The sequence below is a fragment of the Tympanuchus pallidicinctus genome, unplaced genomic scaffold (assembly GCF_026119805.1).
Source record: "Tympanuchus pallidicinctus isolate F22 unplaced genomic scaffold, pur_lepc_1.0 scaffold15, whole genome shotgun sequence".
NCBI classification, from domain to species: domain Eukaryota; kingdom Metazoa; phylum Chordata; class Aves; order Galliformes; family Phasianidae; genus Tympanuchus; species Tympanuchus pallidicinctus.
Genome location: NW_026294669.1, coordinates 12,580,769 through 12,602,190, shown reverse-complemented (window position 1 = coordinate 12,602,190; position 21,422 = coordinate 12,580,769). Strand labels below are relative to the sequence as shown.

The 21,422-nt window shown below is 37.7% G+C and overlaps 1 protein-coding gene across 2 annotated transcripts in view; it reads right to left on the bottom strand.

Annotated features, from left to right (window-relative positions):
• The window catches only part of CNTNAP5 (contactin associated protein family member 5), a 263,012-nt gene that overhangs the window by 81,358 nt on the left and 160,232 nt on the right, over positions 1-21,422 (bottom strand). For both annotated transcript variants that reach the window (XM_052675060.1, XM_052675061.1), the window contains one exon: positions 11,623-11,742. In XM_052675060.1, the coding sequence (XP_052531020.1) occupies positions 11,623-11,742 (120 nt within the window). The remainder of the gene's footprint in view (positions 1-11,622; positions 11,743-21,422) is intronic.

Here is a 21,422-nt window from a genome sequence, read left to right as displayed (position 1 = left end):
AAATGGAGTGGATTTTTCCCAAGTAATTGAGAGTGAACCAGCATTCCTCTCAATGAAGCTGGTGAAAGTTGAAACCTTTGCTTTCACTGAAAAACATACATTACAACAAATGTTAAGTTGCCAGTACTATAAGTCAGATGTTAAGTGAGATGTAAAACAAGAGAAGGGAATGAGCTGTTCACTAGAAATTCCAGATGGGCAGTCATAAGCTCTTCTATTGAGCATCATTAACACACATTTGAGAAACTATGTAGGCTGCTGTGAAAGTAATGTCCCCTATCTATATCCACGGAAGCTACAACAGTTTCAAAGAACAAAATAACATCATCTGACAGACCAAATTTTCAGCCACCAAACCCTATTTTTCAACACAGTCACCACCATTAGCTGTGCATTTTCACCAGCAATGGACAAGAGCCTGCATGTTATGCTTGTAAAACCTAAAAGCACAGGCAGAGGTGAGCCATTGTTTCACAGCTGCTATTATTATTGTATGATGGTATCATTATTAGGAAAATGTTGCCTATGCAGACCATCTTACAATGGCATGAACAGATGAAAGTCAGAAGGCACCAAATCTAGACTACATGGTAAGTGCGGTGGGTACGTGCAGCCAATACTGACAATGTGCTCCATGGTCTTTAAATTGGTATAGGGCCTGACATTATTGTGCAAGTGAAAGGCTATCTTCTCTGATGCAATTTCTGAAGTTGGAGCCTTCAGCTCACGTCATGATGTAGCAGTCAGAATTGATGTTTTTTCCAGGTCCCAGGAAATCCAGAAGGATCATCCCTTTCCCACCCGAAAAGAGAGTGCACATCACTTTACCTCTGAGGACTGTGTCTTGAATTTTTTCTTCAGTGAGAAATTCAAATGCACGACTCCACAGACTGCCTTTTAACTCCAGCTCATAGTGGTGACATGTCTTTTCACCAGTAATGATATAATCCAGGAAATTGTCACCTTCAGCTTCGTATTGCTTCTATAGTTTCTGACAAACTTGCATACTGTGTTCTTTTCCATTCTTGTGTGAGCATTTGTGGGACTCCCCTGGCACAAACTTTGTGATCCTTGTGATATTCTATCATTTTCACTATTGTTTCCAACGCACTGCAGTCAGTACGCATTATGCAGTTCCCTAGTCACAATCCACTGATTTGTGTGGATGAGGTCATAGAGATGCTTTCGTTTCATTGTGTGACAGCTGTGCATGGTTGTCAGGAATGTGGCTTTTCTTTCATGTTACTGTCACTACTGTGGAAATGCATCACCCACCGCTTCACTGTACTCACATCCACTGTTTGGTCTCCATAAACATTCAGCAAACGTCAATGAATATCAATTCATTTTTTTCACATGGAGGAATTCAGTGACAAACCTTTGCTTCATACACCCTTCCACATCATATGCCATTTTGTCAGACAGACCCTCTGTGGCCATCTGTCACAAGTCAACATGTAAAAGAATGCTGGTATGAAGGTTCAACCTCCACTGCCCTAACATCAACATTCACCTCTGACTTCATGGGCCAACATAATAAAATAGGAGGCATTACTTTCAGAACAATCCTCATATAATAAAATCAATGTTTGTAATACTGTCTACACTACTAGTTAGGAAATACAACGACCTTTAATATTAGAGTTGCAGAGTGATTAACACTTCAATATTTTCCAGGTTTTGTACTTGTACACCAGGAATGGTGCCATGCGGGTACTTGAAAAGCCAAAAAACCAACCAACCAACACCCTAAAAAATTATCATAACATGAAACAGTTTTCCCAAGGAGCATTGGAAATGTAATCAATTGACATGTTTGAAATGAGGTTGGACAAAGCATCAGAAAACATACTATCAGAGACAATTACTTATTGACAAACATATTGAACAGACAAGATGGACTGGTCTCTCTTTTGTCTTCTCCCTAACTATGGATTAATTTTCAATGGTCTTGTTATCATCACTGATGCACTCATCTGTGACTCTGAGATCTGAACTTTGACATTTAAGGGCTGCTTTTCTCCACAGTATTTTGTGGAAATGAGAAATTAACTGCAGATTATCCATCTTCTGGTTTGCAGGGGAAAAGGAAAAACAAATTGAATTTCTGTCTGTACTGAATGTAATTGTGATTTAGCAAGTAAATCAGAACAGAGAGGAAGAAGAAAAAGGAGAAGCAGAAAGGAAAAAAATCACAGTTACATTTCAGTTGTTTTCTAATCTACATATGCCTGATTTATTATGCTCATTAGTTTTATAGGTCAGATCTGTGTTTTACTTCCAAGATTTCTTCTGTGCTCCATCTTTGAGGTAAAGATAATGAACAGCAAACCTCAAAAGATATAAATATTTATCCCACTGATCTAATTAAAGGAGAGTCACTATCAAGCATATATGTGAGATGACAAAAGCTACCAACTCTTAAAAGTTTTTTTTCTGTTGCCTGCATACCTTTGCTGTACATATTTTCTGCTACCTCAGCACCTTTTGTTGTTTTTTTTTCCTCCCCAGAGTCAATGAAAAAGACTTCTAACTGAAGGAAAAACAGCTGAACTGGAGCACAACAAATTCTCAGACCATTTCAAGATGAGAGCAAAACCACGTCCATAGGCTTCTGCAGATCAGAGGGCAACCTTTCTCCTGAAGACCCTCACCATTAAGGTCAAGTTCTTTATTCTAATACCATTTTCTCAACCTGAAACCCAGTGGTCTGTGGGAAAAAGATCAATCTATTTTCTCAAATTCACATCTGCAATTTTAGCTAAGACTGCTCCCAGAATAGAGTTGTCTGCCTCATAATGAGGGCAATGAATTCTCCTCCTACAGTTCAGTCAGTGTGTACTCTGAAACTTACTGAAAGTGATCTGTGAGCTTGCATTTCAGACATGCTTCAGGGCCTAGGCAAGTAGTGTAGCTGCAGTCTGGACATGCACACGCATCATTTCAGTTAGAAAGAAGTACAGCAGCTGTCTGCAGATTAACTTTGCAATTTGCATATACCTTTGCAGAGACATCTCTGTAAAAATTACACCTGTGTTATTTGCAAGTGGGTCTCTAAACAATGTTCCTATTTCACTCTGTTTGTGTTTGCTTTTAAAATCTTTACTATTTTGGGGTATGGTTTCATTATATTTTTTGGAAGTGACATAGACACAAGCCAAACTGAGCGTCACTGGCTTCTTATAGCCAATTCAATGTTTGGAAACTGCTAATCTAGGCAGATAAGGCTCTCCCTTTTTATTTCAACAAAGAGACTATCATTATCTTTTTCTATCTGTCCATGTTGTATGCTTTTTTCCTGTTTACTCAACTTAATGAGCTCTCTCTGCACTTGAGAATTTGCAGTGAGAACAAGAAAGTTGTTCTCTAAGCAAAGGTCACTGTTTATTTTTACCTTCTATTATTCCACCTTTTTATTTTATTAGTTTCTCAGCTTGGTAAGATTCTGAACCACACACAAGCTGCAAGTAATTCAAAACCCGATAGGAGAGCATAGCCACAGCTTCTGCTATATAACCTGGAATAGTTAGATACAGCCTTGAAAAGCAGATTGTCTAAATGCTTGTTAAATTGTTTCATAATTCAAAGGTGACAATATATTAATTTCAGGGTAATGCTACAGCTTTATGACTTTGCAGTTTTATTTAATGGTCCAATTTACAAGGATATTATGCTGCCTGTATTTGGTCCTAGGAGATGTTTTTACAGCATGGGACTGCAATGCATTCAGCACAATTTAGACCCTCTACTTAGTCTCAACCTTAGTTCTATCATCTTTCTAGAAGTCTCCAAGTTGCTTTTGATGGCACACAAATTAAATTGTGGGAAATTAGAACAGCTGGAAAACTGGCTTTCAATGAGTTCTGTATTGTCTAATTCTCATTTTTATTTTTCAACTTGAAATATCTCTGTGGAACACATTTCACCCATACAAACTGCATCACTCCTTTGTGATTTAGGAGGTTTGTCACCAAACAAGATTGTTCAGACTGATTAAATTGCCAACAAGCCAAACATCCGGTAAATGTTACATGAGAGAGAGAGAAATTGCTTTGAGAGCTCATACGATGCATTTGTTTTGTGCTGCTCTACACTGAATACCAAATACTGTTCTGAAAGCTGTACCTATAATTACAGGAGTAACTACACAAAAGACAGACTCTCCCTTTTAACACTGCATTGTTTAAAGCTGCAGTGGCAGTTTAACCCAGACACTCTACTATATCCCTGGAGAACAATAAAAGATAATTTCTTTAAGCAAAAAGCTTTAATTCACTAACTCCAAGGTGTTTTCTGAGACTGCTAGGAAACCCACTTAATTTTTTTTTTTCTTTCTCCTCTCACACATTTTCTTTTCTGTTGGCTGACCCAAGGATATGTGCTTTTTGCAGGTTGTTTCATGCTCTTCAGCCTCCTCCTGGTTTATGATTCAGCTACTTCCAGACAGTGCACAAGCACTACATTTCCATGGAAACTATTCTGGGGTGGTTCCCATCCCCCACCTCTCATTGCAGTCTGCTCTCTAATGGTGCTGGCAATACTATACCTTCAGATGTGTGTTCCCCAGGAATGTCCATATCTAGAAGGGTGTCCATCCTATGAATCCCTCCCAGCTCTCAGTTGCCAGCATCACGAAGGCACAAGTGTTGCAATGAAATACCCAGTTCCACCCCACCCCAGCCCCAGCAGGGAGGGGAAGGACTGCACTCCATACTCCCCAGGCATGATGCTTGCTCAATCTAAGCTTAAGGTTTAAGGTAAGTCTGACGGCATAACAACCATGATAGCACTGGCTCTGATAGATGAGAGTGAGCTACCTTATCCAAGACTCCCTGCACCCTCATTCCCCCGTTATAACGAAGGCCAGAGATGCTAAACCATCACCCTGCCAGCCAACTTCCATATTTCTTGTAGTACATGGTATCTACAAACAGTGAGAAATAGATGGAGCTACTGAATTAATTCCTAACGCAAAACAAATGCTTATCTCCTGCACTCATGTCCACTGAAATGGCGACAACAACTCAGTCCTCTCTGATTCAAGCTGCTTCATGCCAGGTGACTTTTGAGAGCCTCAGCACAGAATCACAGAACAGAAAAAGCCTCTAAGAGCATCCAGTCCAACTGCCAACTCATCAGCATCATACTAAAAACACATGCCTCATATCTCCACAGTTCTTGAGCACCTCCAGGGACTTTGACTCTATCACATCTCTGGGCGCCTCTGTGCCAGTGCCTCACTATCTTTCTGAGAAGAAATTTTTCCTAATGTCCAACCTGAACTTCCCCTGGAACATATGATTCTTGCAGTATTTCAGATGCCTTATGAGATTCAAGCACCTTCATGAATCCAGCAGAGAAGAAGAAGAGTCCACGGGTGACTTACTTCCCTTCTGCAGCAACACCAGGAGCTGGAGAGCACATCTGAAGGTTTCCAACACAGCACAAAGCAACTGTGTTGGGGGAAAATGAATCCTAACCTGGTGAGACAGCTGGAGTGATTTTCAGAGAGCCACAGGTTACTTACAGTTTCTGTGAGCATGGGAGATCAATCAAGTTGCAGTAAGCCTTGGTTAAAGGTTAGAGTAAAACATCTGTTACGTTCACCTGTAATAAAATTTCCACAGTGGTCTCCTGCATATATGAGGGTGAAGAAAGCCTGTGGGACACGTGCTGCAAAGTTCATCAGAAACACAGCAGTTTCACAGCACAGAGTTTGCTGAAAACGGCAAGGCAGCTAGTGACAGCACAACACTTCTGACATAACATTAAATGTTTTTCATTTTATGATATTTTGAAATTTTTAATGAAAACTCAGAACAGAAATGTATAAGTTGTCAGAAATGCATTGTGTCAAAAAACCTGCAGTGTTTGAGGGGATAAACTAAATTTTTAAGGACTGTCTTCTATCTAAGTTGTAGTAAATAATTTTTAAAGGATTCCTGTTCATTGTTTTCTCCAGTGATAAAGTCAATCACAATTTATATATAGACATTAAACTGCAAGGTATATTCATATACAAACAAACAAAAAAGCAACCAATCAAAAACAAAAAACAAAAACAACCATACCCGAAAACTTCACAGAGATATTAAAAGCTGTATCTAGCTCATTTTGACAATTTAAGGGACTTCACCATTATAGTTCTTGTCCCACAGTCACATAGTTGCAGGTAGCATAATCAGAATTATGAGCATGATATCCTGCTCCACTCTTTTATTGCTTCAGCCTAACTGATGTTAGTCCTACTTTCAGCTGACAGATTGACTTCTGTACCAGCGTAACTGCTATATAAATTAAGAAGAGGCAATAATATCATATGGAAAAAATAGATAACTTATATAAGCTAATGAACTAGATTTCTGCGTCAAAATAAAAGATGAATGCCAGAGGAAGAAACACTACCAGTCCTACAATTATGTTGGGAGCATCAGAGATCGATGACTGCTAGGATATCAAATGAGGGAGAGACTATTGAGATATCTGAAGTATTTAGACACTTCACTATGAACATAACTTCTATCTTCCTGAATTCAGCCCTGGCTGTTTAAATACCATAGAATATGTACCAAGTAGAAAAATATAATCTTTATTATTGTCAGCTAAACAAATAGAGAATAGAAGGCTAGAAGCAATTTTGTAAAGTATTACAAGTACAACTATTGCAATCTCCTTCGCATATTTTTACAATTCCTTACTGGATCGAGATAAAAACACATTTTGCATATAACAGTCTGTAATAGAGAAGATAAAGCTTTACTTGTCTTGCATCAGGAAAATAAGCAGTAATTGCATTTTCAGAGGAGAATGTAAAACCAGAAAAGATTTTTTCATTAATGATTTGTTTTTTTCATTACAGTATTTTCAAGAACAGACCTTTGACTAGCAGCAAAGGCTAAGACTAGGACTCATCTCTCTTCAGTTTGCACTTCTGGAGGAAAAGGAGAAAGTCATTTGAGAACTGCATAAATATCTGGCCAAGATAAAATTAAGCACTGAACTTTTCGTAGTGATTTCTAAGCATTATTGATTTGATAGCCCAGGGTATGCACACAGTGAACCAGTATCAGTAAAAAAATAAGACAACAGAATGACTCAGTATATTGTAAGCAAATCTTTGAGAGATCAAAGGTAAAAACTACTCCAGAGGAGATGAAGACATCAATAGATTTCTAAGCAAGAGAAAAAGAATAAGCCTCACAATGATAGCATGAGAGGTTGAGGTGGTCCATTAGCCATTTTCTGATATTGATTGTTATCAGCCATTTCAGCAGGAAGTAAAAATTAATTCGATTGGGCAAATCATCAAGCAATCATATTACAGGGAAAAACTCTTCCCTCATGTTGCCTCTCCTATCATCTACCTACACGTTCTCATGGTTTGGGTACACATGCCTGATTTTCTTCCTTCAATATGCACATAGATGGTGTAGAACATTCTTTGTTTATTACAACTATTGAATTACTCTATTAAAGTGATTTTGCTCTGGGTGTAATGGGTATAAAAGGTGAAGAAAACAATATGTTAATAAGGTGTTGTCCTTTTTTTTTTTTTAATCTAGTCGTCCTTCACTGTCATTGAATTATCTCTTTATTTCTATTGTAAGAAAATGCAAATGAACATCACTGCTGTAAGTGAGGCCCATTCACTTAGAGTCTTTCTAATCTAAATAGCCATGGATTATTTACTTCTAGCCTCTCTTTATACAGATGTCTTTCTATGACTTTAATTAGGCTTATTACTATTCTTGATCACTGCCTATTTTCAAAAAGGTATTTTACTTTGACTTGAAATAAACAGCCTTCAGGACAAGATCCTTCTGAAGTGCCTCACATATTCTTCCCTATTCTTGACCAACTTAAATAACAGCATGTCACCTATAACTTTTGTCACTTTGCTTTTTCAGCTACTTCTCCAGACAGTGAATATATTTATCCACTCTACTATCAGCAGATATCCTGTGACACTATACTGTTAAATTTTTGCCATGCTGAAAATTGGCTCTATACATTTTCTTTTTTCCTTTTTTCCCTGCAGAATTTCCTTTCTCTTATTTCTTTCTCCCTCTTTACCCTGTGTCTGACTGTTCAATTCCTTCTCAACATACACAATCACAATTGAGTTGTTGGTTGTGTCAAGAATAAAAATATGAATAGTAATAATAAATACTTAAATCCGGCTAACTGAATAGTTCCTTAGCTCCCATATTATGAGAAGGAATCAATTTATTTTTTTCTTTCTTCCTCACACTTATATCTTCCATGCTTTCCTGTGGCAGTTCCCTTCATCATCTCTTCAGTCTATTTACTTTTTCCATACACGATAGCCATCCACATTTCTGACTATCTGTATTTTTCCATGCATAGTATCTGCAGTATGTCACTGAATGGTAATGTGGTCCTCTCCTTTATTTCTTCCTTAATATAACAAGATCGAAATGAGTTTATTCACTTTCCTTGAATATCTATACTTTCAGAAAACTATACAGGAATATAATCTGAAAGTAATAACAAAATTCTGAATCTATGTCTTTGAGGGTAAAGATAAAAGTTATTTTTTCCACTGTCCTGTACTTAGTCTATTACTGTACACATTTAATTCTTATCTGCAGAAGTTCCCAGGAAAATAAAGTTTTTGTGATTAAGGTGCCCAAACTACATAGGTTACACCAAAAGTAATGACTCCTATTTATTTCCATGAAAATGACAACAGCTACAAAGAGCATAATAACACCATTTGATAGCACAGATTCTCAGCTACAAAACTCTGTTTTGCAACAGAGTCACCAGCATTAGCTATGCATTTTCAACAACAACAACAAGATCCTGTATGCCACACTCATAAAAACCTGCAACAGTGGAGGTAACTCACTGTCACCACTGCTGAAATTCACCACCCATCACCTCACCATGCTCATACCCACTGCTTGGTCTCCATAAACATTCACCAAACATCAATGAATATCAACCCTCGCCATTTTTGGAGGAATTCCATTCCATCCGTTTGCTTTATATGCACTTGCACGTCAGACTGCCCTGTGCTGCCATCTGTTGCACAGCAACAACATGTAATAGAATATTGATGGAAACCACATTGCTATACCACTAATACCTGCCTCTGACATTGTGGGCCAACATAATAAAATAGAAGACATTACTTTTGGAGAAGCCCTCATATATTTTGATGATACAAAAACATAATCCAATTGTACCACAAGCTGTCTAGATAATTAAAAAAATAGTAATTCTTCTTCTGTGTCTTGGTCCTCTTTTATGCACTAGGAATAACAGAGGTATCAAAGACAAATGACCTTCCCCTATTTTAAATGAGATATCTAGGGGAAAAGTAGAAATACGTAGAATAAAATTTTCCAGGCTAGCAGGTTCTGTCAGTTTTCCCCACCTTCAATTTTCTTGTAACCAAAATAAAATAAGAATGTCAGCAAGTTCACTACAGAGAGAAAATCAGGCCCTCTGGATTTCTGCCAAATAAAATTTATTTGAAGAAAACAGGTGCTTTCTGCAAGGAGTTTGTAAAAAATTCTGCATTTTAAGCAGACATAAAAAGTACTGACAATGTTTTGATCACAGATATTTATCTGATAAATAATAAAAATGAGCACATTTCCCACACTAGAGATCAAGGAAGGATATTCAGACAAAGGTGAAACAGTTCCAATGCTTACGAAATCCAATGACAGCAAAGACAACAAATCTTGTTAAATATATGTTACACTTGAATGAAAAACATATTTAATAATTAACTAGCGTGCATTTAATGAACATAATGATTGCTCAATTAAATCAAAATAAAAATTTGATTTGAGACACTCTAAGTACAAGGAGATTAAGGAAAAATGAATATTCTGAGTGCTTTGTTTTCTGGATTGATATATTTAGCAAACTATACTCATGCAGAATTAGCAATTTAGATAATAAGGTATTCTTTCACTCTCGCCTGGCCACAGGAAACACAGAAAGTCATATAGGAAGAAGTGCAGGAAATTTCCACTGTATTGCAGAAACAAGGCTCTATGATATTTCGCAAGACAGCCCTACATACAAAGCAGGCACCAGTTACTGGTAGGGAGACTTTGCCAGATAGGGATTTTCATTTGATTTCATTTATTTTAAAACTACAGACCTATAAGTTTGAGGTGTCTTAATGAATAGGTCACCCTTCCAGGCACTTGCTCTGCACTTGCTCTCTTACTTCGGTGACCCTACTCCTGACAGCATCATTCCTCCTCATCTATACACAAAGACGAAGGCATTCTCTTTGTCACGGTTTTATATTTCTTGGTCTTCAATATTCCGCATCAGGTAGTGCGCTGGGAATTGAAGTGTTAATGCTCCAACTCCAGGTACCTAACCCTATATATCACAGAAGTCATGGGATCTGGCCCTTCTGGATGGGGCACTCTCTTGCTGCCTTGCAGTGGGTGCTGGAGAGTGCTTTCCTCCAAGCCGTTCCAAGCTTTTCAGGTTTGACTCGGTCTCAGGCTCTCTCTCCTATCTTATTTGATTTATTAGTCTCAATTTCAATTGGATTGTATTACACTGTATTATCTTACATTCCAATATCATAGTTAGTAAAATAAGTTTTCCTCCATAGATCGTTGCCGCTGTTTTTCTTTCCTTCCTTCCCAAATTTTGTGGGGCTAGGGGGGGTGGCAGGGGCCTACTGCCCTCCTGTCATGGGCATAGATTGATCTAGTTAACTTCGTGACACTGTTAAACACCAAAAGCAGCACACTCACGTGAGGGAAAGAATTCCTGTTAGGGCTAGACTGGAAAAATCAACAGCCAGCTCAGTACAAGGATCTTAAAATCATCACCAGTTTATAAGGCAAGGACTTTCATTCTCTAATTGTGAACAAAGATCCGCTTTGTGTGTCTGTGAACCTCCTGTTCTGATACATGTAGTGCCAGCTAAATATCTGGAGAGACCACAGGCAGCTCTTTTTCTGCCATGTCTCGACAATGATCTCAGGCTACGATGAGAAATAACAACTTCCTTTTATTTAAACAAAATCTATTTATTGTTGTGCTTCTCTTTATCGCCCCATTTACAAAGGCACAGTTCTATTTCAAGACTCTGGCACAAGTAGACCCTCTGCTTTTAGTGGAAGCTGTATGCTAGTCTGGAAAGTGAATGGTCCAGATTCCATGTAATGGATTTATTTCTGCAGGATTTGATTTGAATTCCACATGTAGTGTTTTACTAAAGCAAAAGACCTACTCAGTTACTGAAGAAAGGTTGAATTCTAAGTCTCCAGATCTTTAGTAAAAACCACAGACATCTCACTGAAAGTTATGATACTATGCTGTGCCCTTTACAAGGTGCAAATACCATTGTTAATATCATTTAGTAATAACAGGAGGAAGTGAACCCTTTAAGCTTAAGTTTTAGAAATCAATTTTGCTTGGATCCTATTTAAGGAAACACTCCAAAACCAAACCTCAGTTACTACCAGTTCTCTGTTTTTTCCACTACTGAAGGAATAATGGTTCTGGCATCTTCTTCATAAGCACAATGACAGACATGACAATAACATTAGAGCCCGCATAAAGCACCAAGTGCAGAGTTAAGTCTTTAACATTACATGTTAAACATGTTACCTGTTATATTGCAAAAAACCCGAAGCGGTCCAAGTGGTCCACTTCCATCAGAGTCAATGTAGAAGAAATCTGACGTCTTCCCTTGGTGCCGGTAAGCCTCACATGATTGTTCATAGATGGCTTAAAAAGAGATACAGAAAGTGTTTCACATAAACAGAGGGAAAACCTTTTATAGATAACAGCATTTCTTGAAACTCTGCTGGAATAAAACCTTTTGATTCACTGCTGCCTAGCATGCGAAAATTTACTGCATTTGGTCCTGAGTTTGTGCTCAAATTCAGGCATGAAGGTAACTGCCTTCATGAACTTGAGTAGGCACTGCTTTAATAAGTATGAATGTTGTTCTTATTCTAAAGTATGTGAAAACCTAAGGAAATAAGAATGTTCAAAGGTGTTCCCATTCAATAGCGGAGTGATATACACACACATCCACATGATATTTCAGATGCACATATACAAACACATGCATATACATTATCTATTACTTGGACAAGTACTTAAGTCTTGTCAAGATAAAAGACAATTTTATTTCTCAGCTTTCCTGTCACTTCTACTACTCCAAATGAAAATAAGCTATTTCGTCTAGCAAAAAAGCTTGAGCTCAGGTATGTCCTCCATCCAGGGAGACATCTTTATGCTTTAGTCCTATTTTTACACAACCAGCTCTTCCTTTCTGCTTATCAATATTTTTCTTCTAGAGGATATTGCCTATGAGAACCCACATCATTAGTAAAGACAAGCTTACAATTTTTCAGCTGTTAACAAATAAAAATCAGACTGACTTAACACATGGATCAGAACCTTCCTTCTTCTTTCTTTGGGACATTTACTTGGTTGACAGTAACAGAAATGTAAGCAAATGCTCTCTTGGTAAGCTTCTGAGAGCTACCATTAGCAAAACACACAGCAATATATTTGGACATCATTTTTGGTTGTTACAAGGTCAAAACTATCTTTTTCTTTACCCCTTAATTTTATGAGCACATTTTAACCACTATTTGCACATTCACACATCATCGTACAGCAAATACATGAGTTACACAGACTGAAACATACCCAGAGGAACTTATGAATAGGCCATTTGTAAGACACTTGTAAATTTTTTCGCAAGCCCCTTCAATTCTTCAGGCATCAGAGCACTACACTTAAAATTGATATACATAATGTTTGCTGAGTTGAGGTCGTAAATACTACTGCAAAATTCCCAGTATCTTTCATCTGGAAGGATCAGAAGATTTGCAGACTGAGCATAGGCAGAGCATATCTTCACCGCTTTTTGAATGCCATCTAAGCCTCTCCTGTAGAAGGCAGCAATTGCTCTGCACAAGGCAAGAATAATTCCTCATTCCCAATGTTGTGCATGCACAAAAACTGGCATCCCTCTTTCCCCCAGTTTCCCTAGAGGAAGTTTCCCCAATGAAGCAAGTTTCAGAAAGACTTGAATGGCCAACTTGAAGCAGACTAGTTTGACTACTGACTCATTTTTCTCAGTATGAAGAAATCTCTACAATAGAAAATCATCACTAAGATTTTAACAAAATTTGGAAATTTCTTTGCTTCTGCCAACAAAACAGAACCACAATTCTAAGGGATCACATCGCTATGAAGTAACAGTCTCTCCAAAACAATGAGTTGTACCACTGGCTGAAATAGTTCTTCAATTAATATCCATTCTATCAAGAAGTTAATTAAGACAGCTCCTTCTTGAAGGTCATTAGGCCGATGCAAGGAATCATAGAATGGCCTGGATTGAAAAGGACCACAATGATCATCTAGTTTCAACCCCCTGCTATTTGCAGGGTCACTAACCACCAGACCAGGCTGCCGAGGGCCACATCCAGCTGGGCCTTCATTTCTTCCAGTATTCATAACTAGAGGAGGAAACAGGGAGTCCATAAGTTGCCAAAGTGCTGAGAAAAGCAACTGGGCTACAGAGGGTCAGGAGAGAAAGTGTAACAGTCAATTAAGTAAGCAATCGAGGAATCTTGGTTTGATCAATTTGCAGAGTTCACAAGCTGCAGTACATTTAGTGAATTTGCTGTCATCATCATTACAGAATACTTTATCTTGTTTCATTAGGAACCATGCCAACTGCCTCCCCTGAATTGTTTGGTGAGTATTTTTGAAGATAAAGGATAGTGCAAGGAGCAGATACATAAAAAGAATATGCTGTCAGTAAACTGTCATTCTTCATCATAAACTTTTTATTCCTTTGTGCTTTCCTGGTTTTTGACTGTCATGTTGCCTGGAGCCTACATGTTTTCTTTTTTTTTTTTTTTTTTAATTAGTAAGGAAAGATGTGAAGATTCAACCATTAATAATGTGGACAGACACAAACAGAGATGATCTATTTACTTTAGATAGCCTCTTTGTCACTGCATCTTCTTTTTTAGGGAGAGTAGGGAGAAAAGGCTGAATAGAACAAGAATTCAGACTAGAGGTGCTCAAGGGGCATAAGTCAGGAAGGATGTGCAAGCTTCTGTGAAGCTTGTTATGTTTGTCAGAAGAAAATTATTCTGCTATGTTTTTGCTTTGGTTAAATGAGTATTCTAACAGCAGATATTAGGGAACAGCAGTAGAAGTTTGAAAAAGCTAAAAACCTCAAGTTCTGGCACATAAAACATATTCTAATTATCATGAGTTAAAGAATAGTTCTTTTATTGTACAGATCATTCTGTGGCTGCACATATCAAGTTTTGTATCTTAGGCAATTGGTACTACACTTCTAAACCAGATGGGCCATTGCTTTTAGGTCTTTTTTCCCCCTTCCTATTTTATGCTAAATAGGAGAAAATGATATTTGAATGATATTTTCAGTCATTGGCAGATCCCCTCTCAGACATTTCATGTGCACCATCCATTCCATGTTCTCCTCATCATTTTTGCAGGCTGTGTTGGTTGCTTGAGAATAAAGTTACAGAACTCCATTTGCTGAAAAAGCCTTATTACTCCATTGACAACAACATGAAGCCATCTTATGGTTCAATGAAATACAAGATCTCTTCGTAGTCATTTGCCACGTCTTGCAATCAGAAATGTCACACAAAAGTGAAAACCAGACAGTCAACTGTGACTATTAAGATCCCAGAGCCTTAGTTTAGAGAATTGTCTTCAGATTTATGTTTCACTTTGTGCCAAAGTTCTTTGATGTGATGAAGATGTTTGTAATCTTGGGAACAGGAAATCATTACTGTAGTTGTCATTAAAGAGTCACCACTCATTTATGCACATTACAGGGCCTAACTTTTAAAAAGCAAGCAACAATTGTAATTATGGAAGTATTGAAAGAATGCGTACATTTTAATGTCAAACAACATGTACAGTAATTACACCTTTTTTAATAAAGGAGAGCATTTCATCTCAGTTCATTCTGAGTAGAATTTGGCAACAATTTTCAAGCATTATTTTAAATTTTAAATTAAAAGCTATTCCTTTTTTTCTGAAGCATTTTTAACAGTGTTCACGTTCACGCTTTCAAGTTTGTTTACAAACTTCAAAATGTTTACCAAAATGGGACTAAAAAAAATGAATGCTCATTGAGAACTCATTTACTCATTAAAATGTTTAATTGTACACTTCTTGAAATCCTTTTTCAAAAATGAAACCAATAAGATGCCATTTGTCTCAAGGAAACAAGATCAGTGTTCTTTTTCTAACTGTCCCACACTTTTTTTTTTTTTTTTTTTCCAGTGGTATCAACCACTGAAGACAAAAAGACAACTTCCCAAAGATATTTGCTACACTGAGTCCCAACCACAGAAAATTGTAATTTGTGATTTTCAGCCCCTGCTGCATATCTTCAGGCACTTTTAGAAGCAAGGTGTGTGGCCATGGAGCAACAGCACTGCAATCCCTACCACAGAGTTTCTGCAGGCACTGGATGTGAAATTGTCTGCTTCAAGGAGTTGCATTATTCTAGTGGCCACTGGAAAGAGCTGTCAGCAACACACAATAACTTGTGCTGTCCCTCTGCATGTATGGTTTGAATAATACAGTCAGACATGGAAGGTAGGAATATTTAATGTTAGAACCGAATTTACTACAAGAATTTGGAGATTAGAAATGTGTTTTACTTAGTCACATTTTTGCAGCTCACATAGGACAGTACTCTATGGAAATTTTTAAGGGCTACTGCTGTATTTTACAGAGAAATCTAAAATCCTCACAGATCTGGCTACTTAAACTAATGCAGCCTGAGAGCCTCATCCTTCATATCAAGAGCTGCTTCCCTAGTGCTATATGTGCTCTTGTCTACTTGCCAGTACAAGCTGTGCTGATCCTGTGCAGATACACACAGTATTGACAGAGTTCAAAATGATCCACCTCCACATCCATATTTTCAGAGATAGATTGCAGTCTTAAGTATCTCAAATGACGCTGGCTTTTCAGTCCAACAACTCCTCATTTCATCCAAGTATTAATTTTGATGTTCACCAATCATAATAGCTATCTTTTCCTTTCATTCTCACTTTTCATCTTCCCGAGTGTTTAAGAAATGATATATGAAATTTTGTTCAGCATTTATAAAGAAAAAACATATTTTTTTTCAGCCAGAGCAACAACACTCAACTCTAGATGGTTTCTCCAGAGATATGAAGATTCATGAGATCAAAAATAAAAAATACGGCCTGATACTGAGATGTATGCATCCCTTAATTTTTTCTCCAAGACTCTACATACACTACATACACTACATATGTAGCCTCCCTATGGAAGGCTGCTAGCAAAACTCTAAACATGTTTGATTAATCAATGTCCAAGACATAGATTCATGATTCAAGATTTCAAAGCCAAAAAGGATTTGAATGCCTATTTAACAATCAACTTCAAACTTTTGAGTAAAATTATCTACAGAACTCATTTTCTAACTCCTGCATCAAGTGCCTTTATGGTCAGTACACTCATGAACTCACTGCCCCCCGAAAAGTCATATCCTTCTTAGCTCAGCTCTGCAGTTGAAACTCCAGACTTAATTCAATATGCCGTGAGAGCTTGAATGGTTTTAAGTGCAAGCATTTTTGTCAGCGTTCACTCTAAATTATTTGAAACCTGTTAATCCAGCTGTTCTAATTATTGTCCTTAAACTAGAAGAGATTGTATTCCCACTGTGCTGCACTAACAGGAGACACTTGTGCTATCTGAGCACAAATATTTGCAAGGTCAAGCTTCTCAATCGTTTCCAATAAAAGATGTTTCTATCCAGTTCTGTTCTGACAACCTGTTACTGTATTGACACTGGATCCCAATCTCTTTTTGCCCTTAACAGTTTATCTGCCGTCAAGTTAGTCTTCACTAAGCACACATTTGCTGTTTCATTACTGAACTCCTTGCATGTAAATCTTTAATATAATTCCTTAGTACTTAACAACACTGTTTCCTCTGCTCTGTGTTCCTAATTTACAAAACCTCTCTTCCAGACCACTTTCACCTCATTTTCCATTCCTGACTCTATCCTGGCAAGAGATAAGTCTGTTTCTGGTGCAACTAATTGATCTTTGGCAAATGACCCTTAGGGAGCAACATGTTTGAAGTCTCTTCAGTGAAAGAATTAACCTATTATTCACCCAATAGACCCACTCCCTGGGCGCTGGACCCATTACAAAGGTTGAAGCTACACTTGGACTTCAGTTTTACCTTGGGAGACTGGGCAAGATTATTCTCTCTCCTTCACCCACATGTATGTTACCAATAAAGATAAAACCCAAACTGTAAAATGCAAATCACAACCAATTCTTTTTTATCTTTGGGTTGCACTAGTTATGACTACCAAAATGGGAAGTGATATTGCTATTTCTAGATAGAATTCTCATAATCTAATAAAAGCAGCTGATAATTTTCAATTACTCAAAGGGAGATTACATTTTATGGTGCTATAATAAGTTAAATATGCCTAAAGAACATTATTTCTTGATGTCATTGGCATAAGCTAACATCATTCAGGCCCCAGATAGAATACTGCAGAGATGTATGTTGCTTTTACCACACCTAACAATTGCACAATCATGGAATACTGTAGGCAGAATACATGCTGGTGGATCATTTGAGACTCATTTATTTACTTCATAGTACTTTGAACCTTCAATGCAAAAAGTAAAAATAACTCTTAGAATAATAACCATTATTACAATGCAGCCTCAGGTGCAAAAAAAAAAAATATTCTGATAAGACCAGAAAGTCCAGAAAGATCTGGGGATCCTCTTTGCATATGCAACCATCCATAACCTGATCTTGGATAAGCTGATAAGCACAAATACTCACCACAAACTGAATTGAGCGTTCACAACAAAATTCTCAGAACTCCTGGGAGACAGATTGGAGATGGCTATTTCACCCTCTACTTATACACCTCCAGCCTGACAAATTTGCTCTTGCATGCTCAGAATAATGAGCATTCAGTCACAGATTTTTCTAAATATCAACTAAGCGGTGTGCAATCGTAGATTTCTTCTCTTTTCTACAGCAGAGGGATTTACACAAGCTATGAATTCTGGGAATGGTTGTTATTGTTACCCCTATACTCAATTGCCTTGTTAAATGCCAGAAAATGAAATTTATACTCTCCAAAACTGGATTTCGACAGCCCCGCTATTGACAGACTAATAATACAGTCCCCACTCTGATGTACACAGATGACAGATGGCTTATTTTACCTTTTAAAAATGTGTATTTACTCACCTGATAAATAAAGATAGCTTTAAAAAGACTTCTACCACAATGTCACCTAAATGGATGTTGGGAAGGGAACCTTCCATTCAATATGGGATTACACCATTTCCTACAATTCAAATGCTGGCTGTCCCTGGCCTTGGATAGGGAAAGGCCAGGTAAGCCCATCCTCTGTTGCTTCCCTACTGAGGCTTGAAGGCAGCTGTGTAAGACCCTTGCCCTCCACAGCCTGTAGCTGATGCAGGGTGACCTGCATGCCTTGCTGTGCTGAGTGTGCAGTCAGGGAGATCTACGTTGTTAAGAGTAATGCTGGAGGGCAGGTAAAAATTGACAACTTGCAGGACACTAAGCATAGCATTTCAGTCTTACTCTTAAAGTACTGGCATTCATAGGGTCATAGCTGTGCCTGACAAAGGCGGCCTTCAAATGGTACTGACTCAGTCTCCCACATATTCTAATCTGCAGTCACAGCCCAAAGTTTCTACATTATATACAAGAAAAAGTCAGGCAAGAGAAAATTTTGTTTTTTTTAAACAAACACTACTGAGAAACACAGACGTACAACTCACACAAACTGAGGGGAGAACAATAATAAGACAGTATCTTATTACAAAATAAACAATGAAAATTCATATGTCAGAACCATGATGTGAATAAAAATATGCAGGAATATCAAGTACTGCACCAAAGCCTTTGATATGAATATTAAATATTAAACTTTTTTTTTTTTTTTTTTTTTTTTTTTTTTTTTTTTTTTTTTTTAAGTTAAAGAATAGAAATGTTTTTAAATACACATGGAAAAATATATCAGAATATCCAACAGGACAAACAGGAGAATTGGCTCCTCAGGACATACAAATTACATGACCAGATTCACCATTAGACATCTGGCAGATTGAAGCTCTCTGAACTTTGACTGCCAAGCCAATGAACTGCGTAAACATCTCCCTGCTTTGAAACACAGGAGAATTATGAAATCCATGGCTGGCTCTTTAAGATGCAATTCCAGGGCTTCTAAGGATCTGGCTGAAGTTATATTAAGTTCTTCAGATGAAAATTACATATTCAGTAAGTATATTAGTATTAAAAAATACATTTTCAAAGCCTGAAGTCATGTTAAGTTTGTCATGTTCAGTGACTTTATGACATTTCCATTATTAGATGGATCTTTCCTCCAGCAATTACCTAGGCCAGTAAGACACATGCCTGTATGTGCAAGATAGATCACACACCAAAGCAAACATCCAGAATTAAATTATATTTTGTTAATTATCACCTTGCAAAGCTTTGGGACATGTTGTCATCCCCAGAACATGAAGAATAAAACCATTATTCTATATTTCTCATCATCCTTTATATCAATGTTCAGTATTCTTTGGAATAAAAAAAGACTAAAGGTCATCTTGAAAACTGTCATACATAAAAATAACAGAAATACAGAAGGGGAAGATGAGGCTTTGTAAAGGAGTAACATAAGTCACCGAAAGAGGAAATTACCAATCATTACCTTGCAATAAAATGATAACAGTCTGTATCTCAGGGCTATTTTAGAGTGGTCTATTGCTTTCTCTGTCACATGGTAATTACAAGCAGATTTAACAGCATGAAAGAGATGACTGTTCAGGTTTTAAACTGTGACCTTTCAATTAAAACATTATCTATACACCTACAATTCCTCTCTCTGTTCTTTTCTCTCTGTATATATACACCTATAACTCTGATCCAGTGCCTACTGTTTGCCTAAGGTAGGACAGCCTGCAACTGGAGCCAATAGACAAACTGGCACATTGCAGTGGAGGTTCCTGCCATGGACACCCTGTCATACAATGCAATTAACTTCACAAAATAGCTCACTCTGTTGCAGAGGTGAGATCACTAACTTAGATTAGATGTCACAAAGATGTTCACCTGAGAGTGAAAACTAAATGAACTGAACCCTGCCCAGATCTTTTTCCTACACTGTTCACTAGAATCAGTGTTTCTATCTAAAATAGAAAAACAGAAAACAAAGATTACATTACCATATACTCTGCCATGTTTCACACATGTAGCAATGAAGTGCAGCAGCTGACAGATCAGTAGGCTACACACCACACAGAACAACTGGGAAAGCATATTTAATTAAGCTTTTGACCCACCTAAACTCCTAACCTATGTAAATACAAGCTGGGTGAAGCACACTTAAAAGATTAACCAGAAATCAAAACCAGGCATTTTACAGGCTTGATACAAAGACTGCATGCTCAAAGCACTGTCTTAAGTCTGGATCAGCTCAAGAAGCAGAAAGCAAACAGTAGTTTCAAGAGAAATAAATCGTATCATTTCTTTATAACATATGGATTATGCACCTTCCAGTATACCTGCAGATTGGATGTTATTCCCAACAGAGGAAGAGAAATCAAAGCACAGTGAAACTCATAGATGAGCATGTCACACGGGTTTATTCCCTGACTTATCTCCCTAAACTAGGCAGTGAAATGAGTATCTGGGGATAGTCGGCACAAGTTCCTTATTTCCCACTGTACTGCATATCCACATCATTGCTAACCTGTGCTGTGACAAGCTGGCAAGGAGACATGAATTCCATTGGAAGCTGGAAGGATGAAAGGTAAGTTCAAATCCTCTTCCTCCACTGGGGTGACGGGAAGACTTGGAAGGTGTTAGTAAATATTCCACGTGGAAATGTGTGAAGGAGAATTAGTGGTTGCTAAGAGAAATGGGCTTATGCATCGGGCAACAAGCTGCACAAGCAAACAACCTGCCTTCACTCTCCTCCTATATGTCACAGAAATCCAAAAAACACTAAAGGATTTGTTATTTGTATAGACAGTTAAGTTCAGACAAGAGAAGAGGAGAAGCAGGACTAAATGAGACTTCAAGGTGAAACCTGTCTGCTGTGGAATATCTACTTAAAGGTACATGACCCTACACCCTTTTGTTGGTGGCCCCTTATCTGGATAAGGTAGATTGCCATACCTTCTGTAACTGTTTCTGATAGATTTATCAGAATCAGAAGGGATTTTGAATGAGCAGGAGGATGCCTGAGGTTTGAAGCACATGAATCGCTGCTGGAAAGACTATATCTGGAAGGATTATATGTGCAGGTCACCTAGTTCTTTATATTTATTTTGAAA